Raw genomic sequence first — 18556 nt, forward strand, 5'->3', positions numbered from 1 at the left:
CTGCCGGCTCCCACCGGCGGCTTCCGGCACTGCTGGGGGGCGGGGCGGGGGCGGGGCTGGCGCACTGGCCCCGCCCCGGCCCCTGAGACCCCCAAGCCGGGCGGACCCCATCACAGCCCCGCAGCCCTGGCGAGCACTGCCGGGTCCGCTGGGGGTGCCCCTTGCTTCCTGCCGCTGCTGAGCGCTTGGAACGGGGCTAGTCCGCATTGAGACGTGTTGTAAGTGCACAGTCCTCGCCGAATTAACAAGAGCTATCGACAAAAACGTAAAGAGCTCACTGTTGCTTTACATTGACTACGAGGTTGAAATGATAATGATTTGAATATATTAGGTTAAATGAAATACACTAGATAGATTCCACCTGTTTTGTTTTGAATTTTTGTTACTGTGATTACAAGAAAACTTTAAATGAGTATGCGCCGGCATGGTTTAGAGAGGAGGAGGAGGAAGGCATCTTGTCCATCAAATCTTGTGCACAGAATACCGCGCAAGAACCAAGGTTTGCACTCCTGGACCTTCCACTTTGTAGTCATCATGGTTGGCAGGACAGGCCAGTGCTGCCATCATTTTGATTGGCAGCCAGGAAGGGCTGATTGCCCAGGACTTGGCTTCCCAGAGGCACTATGGGGGAGGGGTGCTGGGGGGGGGGGACCCTGGGTTAGTGGGCTGACCTCACTAGGACTCAGTTTACCTACCTATGGATGGCGGTTAAGTGAGCCTCTTTGTCATTCTCAGGGAGGCCACCCCACCTGTCTGGACAAGAGCCAAACTGTCTTGTGTAGCAAAACAGGAGGTGTTAGAGAGGCCAGGAACTCAGAAAAGGGAGATGTGGCCCCCAAGAGAGCATGAGAGGGGCAGCCAGACCTGGGAGACTCTTGACAGACTGGAGGCTTCATTTCCTAAAGTCAGGTTTAAGTCCTGGCCTTTCCCTTAGTGTCCCTTGGCTGCAAGGCTTCAGACTGGCTCTGTCACGGACAAGAACATTATGAGGAGGCACCTGCAGGAATGGAGCAGCAGGCACTGGCTGTGTTTTGGGGTTAAGAAGACCTAGTGGGGCGCCTGGGTGGCTCAGTTGGTTAAGCCTCTGACTTCAGCTCAGGTCAGATCTCACATTCGTGGGTTCGAGCCCTGCATCAGGCTCTGTGCTGACAGCTCAGAGCCTGGAGCCTGCTTCCGGTTCTGTGTCTCCTCTCTCTGCCCCTCCCCCTCTCATGCTCTGTCTCTCTGTATCAAAAATAAATAAAACATTAAAAAAAAAAAAAGAGGACCTAGCACCAGGGAGCATGAGACCAGAGCCCCAGGGCTGTGATTCCCCTTGACCAACCGGCTGAAGCCACCGCAGCTCAGGGCATGTAGGGAAGGGGGAGGGGGTCTCAGCTGGGATGGTGCAAGGACCGCGGAGGCCCACATCAGCCTGACTCCCGGCCGCTGCACCAGGACCACACTTACAGTCCTTTGCGGGAGAAGTGGGTATTGAGAGAGGTCAAGGGGTTCCAACGGCCCCTCCTGAGTCCTGCTCCTACCCTGACATAGGCCTGCCCCGTAGATGCATGTGCAGTTCCCAGGGTGGGGCCGGAAGGAGGGGTCCACAGCCTGCTAACCTCCTGTGGGTTCTGCACTGGCGCCTTCCCGCTCATCCCCGGGAGGGGATTGGTTTGGATTTACTTACACCCAGGCCGATGTATGTAGCTGGGCTGTCTTTGTATAAACCTAACGGCTACAGGAGAGTCTTAAAACACATCAGAGCCAGTTTTGTGAGCTGAGAGGGAGATTTCCTTCCCCGGAGCATTTGGGATGATTTTCCATGAGGGGCAGAGTGTTCCTTATCTTGGGAGGTTTTATCGCTTGGCTGCCCAGGGGCCTGGAGAACTAATGGCTTCATCCCTCTGAAACCTCCTGGGCTCCCGGGCCACAGGGCCAAGTGCCCAGCCCCCCTTCCTGCTCCCCTGGGGCCTTCTCCGCCCCAGCACCCTCCTCATACCCTTGCTCCCAGTTATATAAAGATTCCTGGACAAGATTGTCACTGATAAACCTCCCTTGTGGCCCAGCACCACTGAGCCCGGGCCCGCCCAGTGCCCACACCAGGTGCCCTCTGGCTCTCTGCATATTCCTTTTCTGTTCAGCTCTTCTGCCAGCTCTCGTGCCCAGCCCTCAGTGGCCCACTGATCACACTCGGGCTCAGAGAAGCCCTGCACGCCTTCCTTGGAGGTGGCCCTGGGCATGCCCGAAGTCCAGCGTCCAGACACTCGGTGGTCGTTGAGTGTGGTGCAGGAAACGTCCCCCTGCCGCTGGAGCGTTCCGTGGGGATGCCTCGCGCATACGGATGCCCCTGTGTCGTGGTGGCCCAGCCAAGCACAGGCTCTGCCAGGAACCTTGTGGTGGCTCTGCCCCCTGCACTTGATGGGGGGCCTCCTTGATAGGCGGGGCTCACTCTGATGTCCTAGGGAGCTCAGTGGGAGTCCCTGGAGTGAGCAGCTGCAGAGGGTTGGGTGTGGTGGGGAGGGGACGAGGTCCCTGGGAACCATTCTCCCCAGTGGTGGCTCCCCAGCCTCACCAGTTCCCAGCGGCACCTTCCATTCTGGGACCCCTGGAGTGGCCAGCTCCCCACTCTTCCTCCTAGGCTCTGTGTACTGACAAGCGTCCTCAGATTTTCCGAAAGGTTCCCACTGTTTTGGGGACATGGAGCACATGAAGAGTATAAACTCTGCTTTTCTGGGTCGCCCGGGGGCTCAGTCAGTTAAGCATCCGACTTTGGCTCAGGTCGTGATCTCAGGGCTCATGGGTTTGAGCCCAGCGTCTGGCTCTGCACTGTTACAGTTTAGATCCTCTGTCTCCCTCTCCCTCTCACTGCCTCTCCTCTCTTTCTCAAAACAAACAGACAAACAAAAAACCCCCAAACAAAACAAAACAAAACCCATTAAAAATACAGAAAGAAATAAAAATCATTAGACTCTGCTTTTCAGAACGATGTGGACCACAGCAACAGCGGCCCCCAGTAATTGAAAGAGGCCTGTGTGATGCCCAAGTCACAATATCCTCAACGACCAGAGACCACTAGGGAGACTGAGGCACGCACGCAAAGGCAAAGGGCTTTATTTCGGGCTCGGGCTCACAGATGTCACCAGCGCGGTGGATCTGTGCCGAGAGCCCCGAACAAGGGGCTTTTTACGGGGCTTGGGAAGGGGGAGTTACAGGAAATTGAGACACAGGTACAGTGAGCCAATCATAATTATACGACATTATTGACAACGAGTTTAACCATTCACATGGTCTAGAGTGTTCGTTACTTTTGGCGGGACGCAATCACAACATTTAGAGTACCTTTAAAACCAACCAATTACAGGGCGAGCCTAGGGTCTTGTTCGGCGACTATCGGGTTAACTTTAACATTAGGTCACAGGGTCCTATCTAAAGTTCCCATCTGCAGGCCTCCCCCTTAGGAATGTGGAGAGTGGTAGCTGGCCTTCCCTGACTGGGTGCTGTGAAGGTGGCCTCTCTTGCTCTAGGCAATGTGCAACTGCCTGTTAGTTTCAGGGAACTGAAACCTAGGCCTTCTAGATCAGAGGGGGAACTTAAAGCCTGTCACGGCATCAGTTTGGCTCAGACTTGTGATGTGATGTCCTGGGTGATGTCCCTGGTAGGTGCCCCACCCCATGGCCACCTTCACCACCAGCCTTGAGGTAGGGATTTGGGGCCCCTTTTCAAAGTGACTGAGGCGCAGAGATTCAGGAACTGGCAGAGATAGAAAAGGTGGCTGGGCCAGGTTAACCCCTGGGTCCGTGTGACCCCCGAGGCCTCAGTGCCCCTCCGGGCGCCACACTGCCTCTCTGTCTGTGCATTTGCTCCTTCATTCACTCGCACGCCCACAAGTGCTTTCTGAGCATTTTTTAAAAAATATTTTATTTATTTTTGATACAGACAGAGACAGAGCATGAGAGGGGGAAGGGCAGAGAGAGAGAAGGAGACACAGAACCGGAAGCAGGCTCCAGGCTCTGAGCTAGCTGTCAGCACAGAGCCCGACGCGGGGCTCGAACCCACGAATGTGAGATCTGACCTGAGCCAAAGTCGGAGACTTAACCGACTGAGCCACCCAGGAACCCCGCTTTCTGAGCATTTTTAAACTACAACACCTGCTGTCGGCTCCGGGACACTGCACCGTGAACGAGGCAGAGAGCCGTCTCTGCCCTTGGGAAGCCCAGGGTCCTGATGGGAGACCAGAGTAAGCAGCACCCAGAAAGGCCTGCTGCAGACAGACAGAGACCAGGGGAGCGGCGGGGGTGGGGGGGTGGGGGGGGTGAGCATGGTCTCAAGGATGGCCGCTGTGTGCACAGCGGTCTTGGAGATGCCATCTGGGCCAGGAGCGTCCCAGATGGAACCGAGCGAGGGCCACACCGACTCCTTCCTGGAGCTGCGGGGCTGGCGAGCCCCCTTACCAAGCTCTAGGGTTTGTGGGCGGGCGCGGTAATGGGACATCTGTAACCGACCCCCAGCAGGCCCTTTATTGGAGCCCATTCTTGGGCAGTGGGGCTCCCCAAGGGGAGCCTTTCAGAGGCCGGGCCAGGCCCAGCGGGGGCTGCAGGGGCCGGCCCAGGGGCCCTGGTCGCACAAAGGAGAGCCCCGGAGACATCTGCATGTGAAAGGCAGGAGGGCATTTACTGCATCCTGTCTCAGGCCACTAAAGCACATCTGCCAGGCCCTGCCCTGCTCGGCCCAGCCTTTTTGTGGCCAGCGGGAGGAAGCGGACCTCGGCCCTGGGCCGCTTCATAAAGCAATTCCCACCCAGGCCTGCTGGACCCACAACCCATCCTTCCAAAGGGGGCCTCTCAAGTCCCCAGGTGCACCGGAAGCCCTGTGACCCTGTTAAAACTCAGGCCCCTCCCAGCAGGTATTGGAGCCGCCAGGGCCAGGGCCAGGGCCAGGGGAGTCCTGTCTGAGGTCGCCACCCCGCAGACCTTAGGACGGAGCTCTCCTCGATGCTGGGCCGCCCTGGCAGCATCGGCCCCAGGAGTAGCAATAGCGATTGCGAGGGACCTCGGGGCAGCCAGGAGTCTCACCTGTGCTGCCACATTTCATCCTCCCACTCATGGCCTAGCACCTGCTCCTTTGGGATATCAGAGGGGGCGGCCACTTGTTTGAGCTTGTTTAAGCCACCAGGAGCCACTCTGTCTTCAGCGATGACGCCAGGAGACCGCGACACTCTCTCCTGGGCTGTGTTCTGGTTGTGTAAGTTCTACGGTGTCAGCTTCCAAAGTCCCAAGTGGCCCCCTCCTCGCTAACAATCCCACTAGGACGTCCTGTCTGGAATGCAAAGTCCAGACCTTGTCACCGGCCATGGCCCACGCGTTCCCCCATGGTGACACTGCTTCCTCCCACACTCCTCCCTCTGTATTGGGAGCACAGAGGACTTGGAGACACAGTGCCTCCCCTTCCTGACATCGCACCATCCGTGCCCCCTGCCCTGCGCCTCATCGGTGGAGTTCTTCTGGGTCACTGGAGGCCGAGACCCTGCAGGTCCCGAGCTCTTATGTAGTATCGCCCAAATGAAACCCAAGGTAGAACCCCCCTAAATTAAAAAAACCAAAAACAAATAAAAGACCAATGTTTGACAAGGTAATATTTTCTCTGTTCAATTCTATAACTGATTATGAAGCCAGTCAGTGATCATGGTCAAAGTGTTCTAATGAATAACAGTATTGAAGTCTGGGCCAGTGGATGGCTCTGGGTTCCTAGGTTTATAATTTCCTAGGTGTGGCTGGGACCAAGCTGCTTGTCCATTAGGAGAAGGGGAGGAAATAAACTAGTTTACCCGGACAGTGGAGTGCTCTGTGGCCATTCAAATAATGTGGTGGGGGTGCCTGGGGGGCTCAGTCGGTTAAATGTAGGATTTTGGCTCAGGTCACGACCTCGTGGTTTGTGAGTTCGAGCCCCGTGTTGGGCTCTGTGCTGACAGCTCAGAGCCTGGAGCTGCTTCAGATTCTGTATCTCCCTCTCTATCTGTCCCTCCCCCGCTTGTGCTTTGTCTCTGCCTCTCTTAAAAATGCATAAACTTGGGGCACCTGGGTGGCTCAGTTGGTTGAGGGTCTGACTTTGGCTCAGGTCATGATCTAGCAGTTTGTGGGTTTGAGCCCCACTTTGGGCTCTATGCTGACAGCTCAGAGCCTGGAGCCTGCTTCTGATTCTGTGTGTCCTTCTCTCTCTGCCCCTCCCCTGCTCATGATCTGTCTCTCTGTCTTTCAGAAATACATAAATGTTAAAAAAATTTTTTTAATGCATAAACATTTAAAAATTTTTAAAAAAGAATGTGGTAGTTCTATTTCATGTTGATATTAGTTTGTGAGACGTGAATAATGTATATAATGAGTAAAAAATGTGGAATAATGTGTATAAAAGAGACACAACAGCCCACATGTGTCTGAGGTAGAGAGTAGAATCGTGCCCACTGACCCACATGGAGGGAAACTGAGGGATGCTGGGTGGGTGTGTGAGACCACTCCGGACAAGAGCTGGTTCTTGGGTTCTGATCCCAGCGGGGGTGCACAGGGCCACCACATGGAAGCCAGCGCAGCCAGGCTGGTGGTTCTGGAACAGAGTTCATGCTGTCCCCCAACAGTGCTGCCTCTGGCGGGAAGCCCCCGCGGATTGCGAGGTCATTGAGGCATGGGTTACTCAGGAGGTTCACCAAAAACATCTGTACCCCTCCCCCAGCATGGACAGGGAAGCCGTATTGGCAAATCCTGCCTGACCCCTGCCCATTGTGGGGCTCAGGGCAATTTCCGTGACGTGGGGCCAGCAGGAGGAGGACTCAGAGACTCAGCCTTGCTTAAAGCGGCCTCATGAAGAAGGAGAGTGGGGCCAGCGCCCTCCCCAGGGCGGGTACTGCCTCTTATGTGTCACCTAAGAAAAGGTTTGGGCACCTGGATGGCTCATTCAGTTAAGCATTGGATTTTGGCTCAGGTCATGATCCCAGGGTCGTGAGTTTGAGCTCCACCTCAGGCTCCGCACTGACAGTGAGTGCAGAGCCTGCTTGGAATGCTCGCTCTTGCTCTCTCTCTTTGCCTTCCCCCACTCTCTCACTTCCTCTCTGTCTTTCTCTCAAAGTAAATAAATAAACTTAAAAAAATTTTTTTAAAGTTAGGTGTCAGCTTTTGTGGGTGAGGGTTTTGAGTCCCAACTCTGTCCTGTGATTGTGATGCGGTCTTGGGCAGGTTATATAGCCTTTTTCTGCCTCAGTTTCCCACTTGTGCCATGGGGGGTAAGTTAAGTGAGGTGTTTTCTCGTACACACCATTTTGCTTGACCCACATGTGGAAGCTAAAGGAGTATGCTATTGCTTGAAGGGTCAGACGATGGTGGAGAGGTGGTTGCTCAGCAAATAAGAGTCTGAGTTGTTGAACTTGGCGTTGATTTCAACATGGAATCATTCAGCGCTGCCCAAGCTGCTGTATTTCCCGCACTTGTATACATTCTCCTGAGGCCAGTTCATACTAAAGGGTTCTGGCTGAGCTACGCGCCTGGGTGAGGCTCGCAGCCCCTCCGAACCCCAGGGCCTCATCTGTGAATGGGGTTAGTGACCCATTTCTCAGATGTCTTGAGAATTCAATGTGAGCCTATGGGTGTTGCCTTGGGCGGTTGGGAGACGCTCTGGAGGCCAGCCCCCGGGAGCCGTGGTAGCTACCATCGGGGTTCCCTTTGTCCCGGATACCCCAGGATTGTTCATCAGACTGTCAGTCCTGGGATTTTGCCCAAAGCTCCCTTTGCCCGGTTGAACTCCGCCTTCCTTCTCAACGGTGCTCTCTGGGCTCCCTCACCTCCTGGCCCCTCCTGGCCCTGGTTCGGTGGGGATCAGTCTTCCTGTCAGACTGCCCGTATCGAGGGCCCAGAAGTCCCCAGCCTGGGCTTGCCAGGGATGTGTTTGGCGCTGTCACCACCCACATCTTCACTGGCATTCATCCAGTATTTGTGCCATGTGCTTCTGATATGGTTTTTATTTTTTGTTTTGTTTTATTTTTTATTTTATTTTATTTTGTTTTAAGGGAAAGAGAGAGAGCATGCAAGCTAGGGAGAGGGAGAGAGAGAGAGAGAGAAAGAGAGAGAGAGAGAGAGAGAGAGAGAATCCCAAGCAGGCTCTATGCTGAGCCCGATGTGGCGTTCAGTCTCTCACGACCATGAGATCGTAACCTGAGCTGAACTCAAGAGTCAGATGCTTAACCAACGGAGCTACTCAGGGGCTCAGTTATATGGATTTTCAATATATTCTTCCAGACAGCCCGATCAGTAGCTACTGTTAGTGTCCCATTTTATAGATGTAGAAACTGAGGTTGGAGAGGGTCAGGTCACAAGCCTCACCCACACAGTCAGAGGTGGCGGAGGGGCAGTCGGTGTGTTGTTTTCTGAGTCAGGCGGCCACCTCCTGTCCCCTCACCCTGGGAGTGCCTGGCGTCTGTCCGCTGCAGCTCCTGGCACGGACCAGCCTCTGGTGCCGCTCGGGGAGGCCTGGCTGGCAACCACGGGCTCTCCGAGGTTGGGGAGTGGTCCAGAGAACCCACAACTCAGCACATGCCCGGAGCCGCTCGAGTCCCTCTGCACCTCAGTCTCAGCCATCGGTTGAACGCTCTGCAAGGTCTCCTCTGGCTTCTGGATTCCCTGCACTTGATTCTTAGTTGTGTTGATTAATAAACAGTACATTGAAGCCTGTGGGCTCTGCATGTCCATTTAGTCTGAGCTCCGAGGCTCAGGTGGGTCAGAGAGAACATGCTGGATGCCAGGCAAGGCAGTGCCAGGCACCGGGAAGGCAAACCCCGTGTTTTGTAAGGGCCCTGGCTTTGGAGCCTGTCCAGGGTCTGTTTGACCTCCTTGCTGTGCCCTGAGGTCACTGGCTAGCTGATCCAGACTGAGAGGCCCATCCAGGCCCCGGCTGTGTTCTCTCTCTTCTCTCTGTCCAGACTTTGGACCATTTCTTGCCTGGACTCTGATGACACAGTGGTGTGTGTCGCTGACCACAGAATGTCGGATGGAGACTAGGGAGGGACTGTAGGGCAGGGGAGCAGCTGGCTGTCAGCCTAAGTGAAAGGCGTTCCCCGCGGGGTGGGCGTGAGTGGAAGGAAAAGGGAGGTGCAGCGGGCCCAGCCCAGGCTACTGGCAAAGGCTGTTATTGGTGTCCCTCGGCGTTTCTAGACTGATGGTCACACTGTCATGTGGGGTGGCTCACGGCATGCCCAGTCCTGGAGAGCAGAAGACCAGGCACCTGTTACCCCATTTCATGGCTGGGATCCAGGGACCCCGGGAGTCTGGTGTTTGGATGCCTCCAAGGGCATTTGCAGGACCCCAGCTTGGCAGCTAGACCCTATTCTCATGGGCCCAAAGGCCTTCTGCTGCTCCGGCCACAGGGCAGCCCCCTGCACCCAGCTGGTGCCCATCGTTGGAGCATGAGGGGGTGTTGGGCTGGGCGCCTCCTGGAATCCGCACGGCCACCTCTTGGTAGGCGTGCATGACTGTGTTTTTCTACTGCAAAACTGTTCCTGTCCCACTCAGGGGCTCCTGTTTGACCTTCTATTTTAAAAAAATTGGGTTCTGACGGGCGCCTGGGTGGCTCTGCTGGTAAAGCGTCTGACTCTGGGTCTCGGCTCAGGTCATGATCTCATGGTTTGTGAGTTTGAGCCCCGCATGGGGCTCTGTGCTGACAGTGCAGAGCCTGCTTGGGATTCTCTCTCTCCCTCTCCCTCTGTTCTCTCCTGCTCTCTCTCTCTCTCTCAAAATAAATAAATAAACTGTAAAAAACAAGTGAAAGACTGGGTCCTTAGAGCAAATAGGTACTCTGTAGGATTCAGTTCTTCCAAATGTGTCTTCAAGCTCTGTGGCTTTTCCAGAAGAGAAGCAGCTGAAGGTGTCAAGGTCAGATGGCACGGGCCCTGCTACAGGGCCTGGGTCTGTCACATCTCAGTGCCATTAGGGCGGCCGAGACGGATGTTCACCTGGGCTTTGGCCTGGTGCTGCCGCCTGCGTTTTGGCTCATGACCATCCCTGAGGTGTTGTGAAGGTCCTTTCTCTGGGGAGACTGAGGCAGAGTTTCACCTGTCTGCTGCTGGCTCCCTTTAGTGGTAATAGGGACCCTCCATTCCACCATATAATGTCTTGAAGGACAGAGCAGGCTGCAGGATGGGGGGACGCCCCTCCCCACCCCTCCTCTCCTGGTGTGTTTCTCAGCATCACTCAGGAGAAGGTTCCTGGCCCCAGCAGAGGGCCAGAACTCTATCCCAGCCTGGGAAAAAGCACCCTCAGCTTTCTCTTGATGCAGAGAAGTCACCCATTCCTCTGCATGCCAGTCTCACTTTTCACTAAAAGTTTGACCTGCCGGCCAGCCAGGAGCCCACTCAGCTTGAGGCCTCCTCCCTCCTCCAGCCTGGAGAGATCTCTCCTCCTGGGGCTGGGGGGTGGAGGGGATGGAGATAGGGAGATCGGCCTGGCCTCCCAGACCCTCTGCACCCTTGGACCTGCCTTCATGCTCCCCAGAGGCCCAGGTGGGTGCGGGTGGTGGGCGCAGGGGTGCAGGGGGTCCCGGCTGTGGCTGGGGTGGGGGGGTGAGTGCCCCTGTGTACTCTGAGACCCTATGCGGGCAGCGGAGGAGTGACTAAGGCCGGAGCACCCCGCCCACAGGCTGCTGGCGGGCGTTCGCAGCTAGCACAGCGTGAGCGCTTACTGTGTACCAAGCCTGAGACGCTGTAGGTCTCGTCCGAGCCTCCTCATGTGAGGCAGGTGCTCTTATCATCCCCATTTTACAGAGGAGGAAACTGAGTCACAGAAGGACTAGCTTGCTGAAGGTCCCACAGCCACTAGGTGGCAGAGCTGGGACCCCGTCCTAGGTCATCAGACTCTGGCCACCTGGCCCACCGCCGGCAGCAGAACACTTTTGGGCACGTCTTTTCTGCAGCGACTCACCCCGGCCCCTTGTGCGTGGGCCCAGCCCCTCCGTTTGCCTGTCTGAGTGCATCACTCTCCACTGTGCTTTTTCCTCTGGAATCCTCTAGAGACCCTGCACCAAGACAGCCACCAGGGCCAGGGCTGAGCAGGGGAGAAGCCGTGTCGCCCATGGGCAGGCTTAGCTGTGAGCACGGGCTTCCTTCCTGAGGCTCCCTGGGCACCGGAGCACTGTGCTTCCGTTACCGCGGGGGCCCATTTGTTCTGGAATTTGGATTATTTAGGTGCTCCCCACAGATGGGCATCGCCACGCTCCGAGGGCTGTGAAAGCAAGGCCGAAGTTGGGCTCTGCCTGCGTGGGCGTGGGATTGGGGTGGGGGGGGGCTTCCTGGAGGAAGGGAAACATGAGCCAGGCCTTGAATGATGAGTTAGATTTGGCAGCCGACCCTGTGTGGCAAGAGGCCTCCCCGGTCGCACACGAAGGTGACAGCTCCCTGAGGGCCAGAGAGGAGGGCTGAGGGAGCGGGGAGGGCGGGCCCAGTTGGGAGGCAAGCAGCTCCTTGCCCCATGTGTGGTCCCCCCGCGGCCCCTGTGTGGCAGGCCGGAGAGGGCAGCGGGCCGGGGAGCTCTGCCAAGGTCGGTCGGGATGGCCAGTAATCGCCCCAGCGCTCTACCTGCGACCGACCGATAATGAGCGGGTTTCCATTATTTTCGGGTGAGCGCCCCCGGCAGATGCCGACAGCCAGCAGATGGGTGAGGTCCGAGGTGATTTGCAAGGGACTCGCTCGTGTGATGCACAGTAATTGTACCCGGCGACGCTGTCACTCAGAGGCTTGTCCTGGCCTGCCGGGATGAGGTAAAGGTCAGTTCAAAGATCTGGTGTGGCCGCCCGAAGTGGGGGCAGGTCCTGCTCCCCGGGCCTCCCGGGGAGGGGGCCGCAGGCTGAGGTGGTGGCCACGGGCTCAGAAGGGCGATCTGGCCAGAGCCCCACCCTGGGATCTGGGGCCCTGAGGTAGGACCCTGTTCCAGGGGTTCCTGGGGGTCGGGGGTGGGGTGGGGATAATGGGGTCCTGGAGCCAGGCCCCGCCTATGGCTGAAACCCGGTGGCTTTGCTTTCCTGAGCTGAGGGCCTGGAGCCACGCCTGCCGGGGCTCCCCCTACATTCGGAACTCTTGTATTCACAGGCCAACTCTGTGACATCTGGCAGCACCCCCAACCCCCCAGGAGATGCTGAGGGTTTGGTTCATGGGCTGTGTTAGTCTGTAGGGAGAGGGGGGCGGGGAGACAGACGCTTGTTGGGAAGTATGGCCTCATTAAGCCCTGTGGGCTTCAACAGAGGAATCTGCAGGGTCGGGGACACAATTCAGCCCAACGCATTGGCCATTCAGGCCTCTCCTAGAGCAGTGATCTGTCACATCACACTTTTCTGTCCGCGTGCCCCACACACATGGCTGGGCTGCTGGGTCTCGCCTGGGCACAGCACTTCCCAACTGGAAGGCAGAGGCCTGCACACGCTACCACCACCACGTAGCCACCACTGTGCAGTCGGTTGACGGCTTGTGGGCTCTGTGACTTACAAACTGCGTGACTTTATAGGTCTCTGCTTCTCGGAGCCTCCATTTTCCTCATCTCTAGAATGGGGATAATGGTTTTGGTCCCTCGGCTCATCACTCAGGCGGCGCGTACCTGGCCCGGGGAATGCGTGGCTTTGGATGACCTCGGATCACATGTACTGAGCCCCGAGGCAGGGCTGCCTGTGTTCATGCCTTGCTGTCATAAGAACACACATTTCTATTATCTGCAGTGATTTCGAGAAATAGAGAGAAGATCTGGGACTCTTCTCAAATGGCCAGAAATAGGGATGAAAAGACCCACAGGGAAGAGATTTCCCAAACATTTTGTGGTAGATTATTCAGCAACTACTTTAATTCTTTAAAATTTTTTTAATGTTTTTATTTATTTTTGATACAGAGAGAGACAGAGCATGAGAGGGGGAGGGGCAGAGAGAGAAGGAAACACAGAACCGGAAGCAGGCTCCAGGCTCTGGGCTAGCTGTCAGCACAGGGCCTGACGTGGGGCTCGAACCCACGAACATGAGATCTGACCTGAGCTGAAGTTGGAGGTTTAACCGACTGAGCCACCCAGGCGCCCCGACTGCTTTAATTCTAAGACTAGCACTTTGATTTTAAAGCACATGTTTTGTTTTGCCTTTTTACGTTTATTTATTTATTTTGAGAGAGCATGTGCAGGGGAGGGTCAGAGAGAGGGAGAGAAAGAATCTTAAGCAGGCACCTTGCACTGTGAGTGCAGAGCCCGACCTGGGGCTCGAACCCACAAACCTCGAGACCATGATCTGCGCCGACACCAAGAGTCAGGCGCTTCATGACAGGGCCGCCCAGGCGCCCCTGACGCACATGCTTTATGAACTTAGGTTGGTATGTCAAAGGGGACCGGTGGCCGTGGCCGAGGTGTCCCGAAGTGAGTTCTGATATTTGCTCGTTTGTCACCCACCTCTGAAGCTGCGCTCTGAATAGCAGATGTGAGGCTCCGTCATCTCACTGTCACGCCGATTGCTCACTGTTCTGAGAAGGTCACATCCTCATTCATTAACGGTAATTAGTCCCCCGACACCCCCGCCCTTCTTCACCCAACTGCTCCATTAACTTGGGTGCGAATCACATCCCTGACGCCAATCAACGAAGATCTGTCCATAATGCACAAGGTGATGCTATTAGTTACAATATATTAACCAACTAATTTGAAAATACAAAAGCTGTCTTCATGAAGGGCAGTTAACCACTATGCGTAATTGATAATTCATAACCCTCTGATTAGGAAAGACAAATATTAAGGAAGGACTGAGGCACCGCCGGCTTCTCGGTGCGCATCCGCTCTGTCGTCGGTGGGTCTGCGGGTGGGTCTGGCGAGGCGGCGCCTGGCAGCCCCAGTGCCTGGACGGTCGGGAGGTTCCTCCTAATGTGGGGACACGTGTTCTCACCGCTGAATCCTGCGTTTCCAACGGGGCTTGTGAGGGACCCGCAGGCTCAGGACCCCCTTGGGGGAGGCAGTGAGCGTACTGAGGAAGGGTCCCTCTCACCGGCCGTCATTGGGATTTGCCATCACTGAGTCATTCAGCAGATGTGTATGGTGAGCCTGCCCTGTGCCCAGCCCTGTGTGACGCACCGGGGATGCCGCGGAGAACAGACCAGATGTCATTGCTGGTCTCGGGGAGCGCATAGGCCTGAGAGAGAGAGAGAGAGAGAGAGAGAGAGAGAGGGAGAGAGAGGCAGAGAGAGAGAGAGAGAGAGAGAGAGAGAGAGAGACAATAAACAAAGATATAAATCGGGTGACTGGAGATACTGGCTCGTGCTATAAAGAAAGAAAAATTCAGATAGGGAGCACGAGGGCAGTGTCACACAGGGCGTAGCAGGGGACATTGGACAGACATGTCACCTTTTCCCCAACTCTGTCATCACTAAGGAGTGTTGCATGGGGAGCTCCCTCTACCCCAGGATGGGGTAGATTGCCTGAGGCTTCCCTGCCCACTCAGCGAGCCTCCTCTCCAGCTTCGTTTTCTGGCTCAGCTTCCATATGCCCAAGGTTGCTAGAAGGTTCTGACACCTAAGTCCTAGGAGGGCAGGGCAGGCTCCTCCATCCCCTGGGCTCTGCCCACCCTTCCCTGGCCAGCTTGTCTGTGCTGTAAGAGATTCTAGTTGGACGTGGCTCTTCTCTGAGACCTGGGACAAGACCTTTCTGTCCTCTGGACCCCCTTTGGCTTTGTCGGGTAGCCACCGTGGGTGTGCTTCCCGTTCCGACTCCACATCAGTTCCAGGATCCACGTTGGGCTCAAGTAGGAATTAGTCCATGTCCCCAGAGTCTCAGGTCCACGAAGAGGAGCAGAAAGTACTTGAACTTTCTGAGACTCGAATGTCCTCCTTCATCAAGCGGCATAAAGAGTGTGCCTGCTCCGCTCGGGGCCGAGTAGCATTTTTCGTTGGGTCTCACTTATTTGCCCACACGGAGGTTGACTTCACGTCTGTCGTTCTGAGTCCCTGGGTCCAGTCTCTGTGTGTGCGTCTGCACCTAGGGCCGTCCATAAGCACACGATGGGAGCCCCTCTCTCGCACACGAATAAACCAACATGTATATGTTTAAACACGTATAAATAACAAATGCTGAGTTATGTCCTTAACACTGGATTAAATGTATCATATCTATTACAAAAAATGTAAAACTTGGAAGGGTGGCTGAAAAGGAAGGATGAATTCCTGCACGTTCAGAGACCACTGGCGTGCGTGCATTTTAGATCTGCTTAGGAGGGGCGCTGGGTGGCGATTCGTGGGCCCGGTTGAGTTTACTAGGGGTTTCCCAGGCCTCCCGACTGTGGCCCGGTGTCTCCACGACCCCACAGTGCTGAGCAGGGCAACTCCTTTGTCCCTGCCGCGGCTTGTCCCCAGAGGGCTGTGGGCTCTGGGCCAGGGTCCGCGTGAGCTCCTGCCCCTGGCTCGTGGACAGCCACGCCAGCGTCCTCTCCTTCCCTGTGCCGGGCACTGTGCCTTTGCCTCCTTGCCCTGTTCTCCCTTCTGGCCTCAGCTGCTGAGTGTCTCCCCACCCGCCCTGGCCTCCCTCTGCTTCTTCATCCTGTGCTTCGGAGCGCCTTTCTGTTTGCAAATCACAAATCCCCCTTCCTCTGCCCGGTTTCCCTCCCACCCGCCAGAGTGGCCCCAGGAGATCTGGGAGCCTGTCTGTGGTGCAGGTTACAGTCCTGTGCAGCGGCCCAGCCGGGCACTCGGCAGGCGCTCCACAGCCTGGTGGGAGGTTGTGGGACCTCTTTACGCATCTGCTTCGTGGCTTTGCATCCGAGAGGCCAAGTGCAGCCAAGATGTAGCAGGTGTCCTGGGAGCTCGGAAAGGAGGGGTGTGGGTGCTGCGGGCCTTCTGCCACATCTCAGGGTCACGTCCAGTTAACCCTAGGCTTGCAGGGGGTCCCTGTGTCCTGCCTGTCCGTCCCGGGATCGCCTGTGTCCCTGATGACTGTCTCGCAAACCTTTTTTCAGTGGCAGCAATGAGAAGACATACCTGAGCTTGGCCCCTCAGCCTTTGCACTTAGGGCAAATATGGACCCCGAGTTAATTAGGCACACGCAGCTCACATGACAAGTGGGCTTGCTCACCGCGATGGGAGGGTGCAGAGAAGTGGCCTTGGATGCTCATAGGTGGTCTCTAAGCCAGGCGGGTGGGACGGTGTGGGGGAGGGGCATCTCCAGGGGGTCTCGGAAGGTGGGCGAATTGGCACAGGTAGAGAGGCAACGTGCCTCAGGCGGAAGGAGTGGAGATGTGTCCAGAGTAGGGACAGGTGCCAGGAGGGGGAACAGGGATGTGTCCCAGGTGGGGGGAGTGGAGGAGATACGTCCCGGGGAGCCCTAGGCAGAGGGAGTGGGACGTGTCCCACATAGAAGGAGCGGAGGAAATGTGTCCCGGGTGGAGGGTGTGGAGAAGCGTCTCTGATGAAGAGGTGGGGACGTGGCCCAGGCACCAAGCTCAGTGCGGATGGAAGGGAGGTTGTGGGGCCCATTGGGGCTCCCTGGAAAGAGTCGGCCCTAGCTCGGCGTCCCCATCCTGACCTCAGGTCAGCCGAGGCCTGTCTCTGGGAGCCGCGGTGGCCCGGCCTGCGAGGAGGGTCCCAACTGCCCTTGGGAAGCGCCAGCCAGCACCCCCCTCCCCAGAGGCCATGGCTCCGAGCGCTGACGCTACCCTCTGCCCGTCCTGTGCCCACTTCCAGACTGAAGCGGTCCCAGCTGAAGGTGAGGTTCTGCACCAACGAGTCCCAGGTGTCGCGGAAGGACCTGGTGGGGCTCCTGCGGCACATGGGTTTCGACATCTCTGAGGGCGAGGTGACCTCCCCGGCGCCGGCCGCCTGTCTGGTCCTGAAGGAGCGAGGCCTGCGGCCACACCTGCTCGTCTCTGACGGTAGGCCTGCGGGGCTGGGGCCTGGCAGGGGTGGGGGGCGGCCCTCTCACCTGGGCCCACGTCCTTGGAGAAATGTGCTCCTGCCGCTGGCACTCGGGGCCTGTGAGGCAGAAACCGCGTGGGCCTCGTGCCGGGGACCAGGCCCCTTCTGTCCCCGCCGCCTGGTGCCTGAGCATCACTAGGGGCAGGTCCCACATGGCCCCGCAGAGGGAAATCCCGAGTCTGCTCTCTCTCATCTAGAAGGGACCAAGGGCGCAGGGAATTGTCGCAGGGGCCACATTCTAGCTTCAAGGGTTTGTGGGGGTGGGGAGAAGGAGGGCTGGATTGAAGCCCACCCCCCACCCGCCGCCTCCCCCGCCCCACCCCCGAGCTTAAGCTCTATTTGTGAGAAACGGCCCTGTCTCTGGCAGATGGCACAAGGTTTACAGCCCAATCTTTTTTTTTAATGGCTTTTATTTATTTTTGAGGGACAGAGAGAGACAGCGCGAGCAGGAGAGGGCCAGAGAGAGGGAGACACAGAATCTGAAGCAAGCTCCCAGGCTCTGAGCTAGCTGTCAGCACAGAGCCCGACGCGGGGCTCGAACCCACAACCGTGAGATCATGACCTGAGCCGAAGCCGGCCGCTCAACCGACTGAGCCGCCCAGGCGCCCCCCAGTCTTAGTCTAAGTACAAGGACATGGCCCCTTTGACCCTCGGGGCCGAGTTTTTCTGGAAAGAAGTGGAAGGAGCCATAGTATCTGGTACCTTCTGAATATTTAAAAAGAAGAAACATAAGCAGTGCTTCAGAATTCAGGACACTTTCTTGTCGATGCACTGAGCCCTCTTGCTTCCCCTGTGCTTGGTATTTTTATTTACAGACTACCGGTCAGAGCGTACTTTTCTGCCTCCCGGCAGGAGTAGGGGACCCCCAGAGGCTGAGGTGCTCCCTGAAAAGCCCGAGTGTCAGATCCATGGCTCTGGTGCTGGTCAAGGATGATGTGCCCAGTCTTTCGAAACCCTGTTTCTCAGAATCCTTCCTCTGTGATCTGGGATCACCGCCAGGGCCTTTAGAACAGGTCCTCGAAGAAAGAACAGCTTAAGAAAGAAAATCCCTGCTGCTGGAGCACAAGGAGGGTTGGGGGTGGAATGAGCAGGGAGGGAGGGGGGAGAGCAGCGTTTGCCTCTTAAGGCGCAAAAACAAGCAGGTGTCAGAGCTTGTACAGGCTGGAGGGGCCGCCGGATTCCCCCCTTCGGAGGCAGGCCTGCCTCTGTTCTCCATAAATATGCCTGGGTTTTCGGACGTTGAATCTTTTTCCATGTTTTCTTGTTGATGAATTCCTCCCCTCTCACCCACCCCCTGCCCTGCCAGCATCTTATTATGAAATTTTGTTATTTTTTAAATTTTTAAATGTTTTTTATTTTTGAGAGACAGAGAGAGACAGCACGAGCAGGGGAGGGTCAGAGAGAGAGGGAGACCCAGAATCCGAAGCAGGCTCCAGGCTCTGAGCTAGCTCTCAGCACAGAGCCCAATGCGGGGCTCAAACCCACAAACCATGAGATCATGACCTGAGCCGAAGTCGGACGCTTAACCAACTGAGCCACCCAGGCGCCCCTATTACAAACTTTTTTTTTTTAAATTTTTAATGTTTTTATTTATTTTTGATACAGAGAGAGACTGAGCATGAGAGGGGGAGG

General features: G+C 56.4%; 1 protein-coding gene across 5 annotated transcripts in view; it reads left to right on the forward strand.

Moving 5' to 3' along the window:
- The window catches only part of LHPP (phospholysine phosphohistidine inorganic pyrophosphate phosphatase), a 117521-nt gene that overhangs the window by 413 nt on the left and 98552 nt on the right, over positions 1-18556 (forward strand). For all 5 annotated transcript variants that reach the window (XM_029932752.1, XM_029932753.1, XM_029932755.1 and 2 more), the window contains exon 2: positions 16694-16881. In XM_029932752.1, the coding sequence (XP_029788612.1) occupies positions 16694-16881 (188 nt within the window). The remainder of the gene's footprint in view (positions 1-16693; positions 16882-18556) is intronic.

This window comes from Suricata suricatta, chromosome 2, assembly GCF_006229205.1.
Source record: "Suricata suricatta isolate VVHF042 chromosome 2, meerkat_22Aug2017_6uvM2_HiC, whole genome shotgun sequence".
Classification (NCBI taxonomy): domain Eukaryota; kingdom Metazoa; phylum Chordata; class Mammalia; order Carnivora; family Herpestidae; genus Suricata; species Suricata suricatta.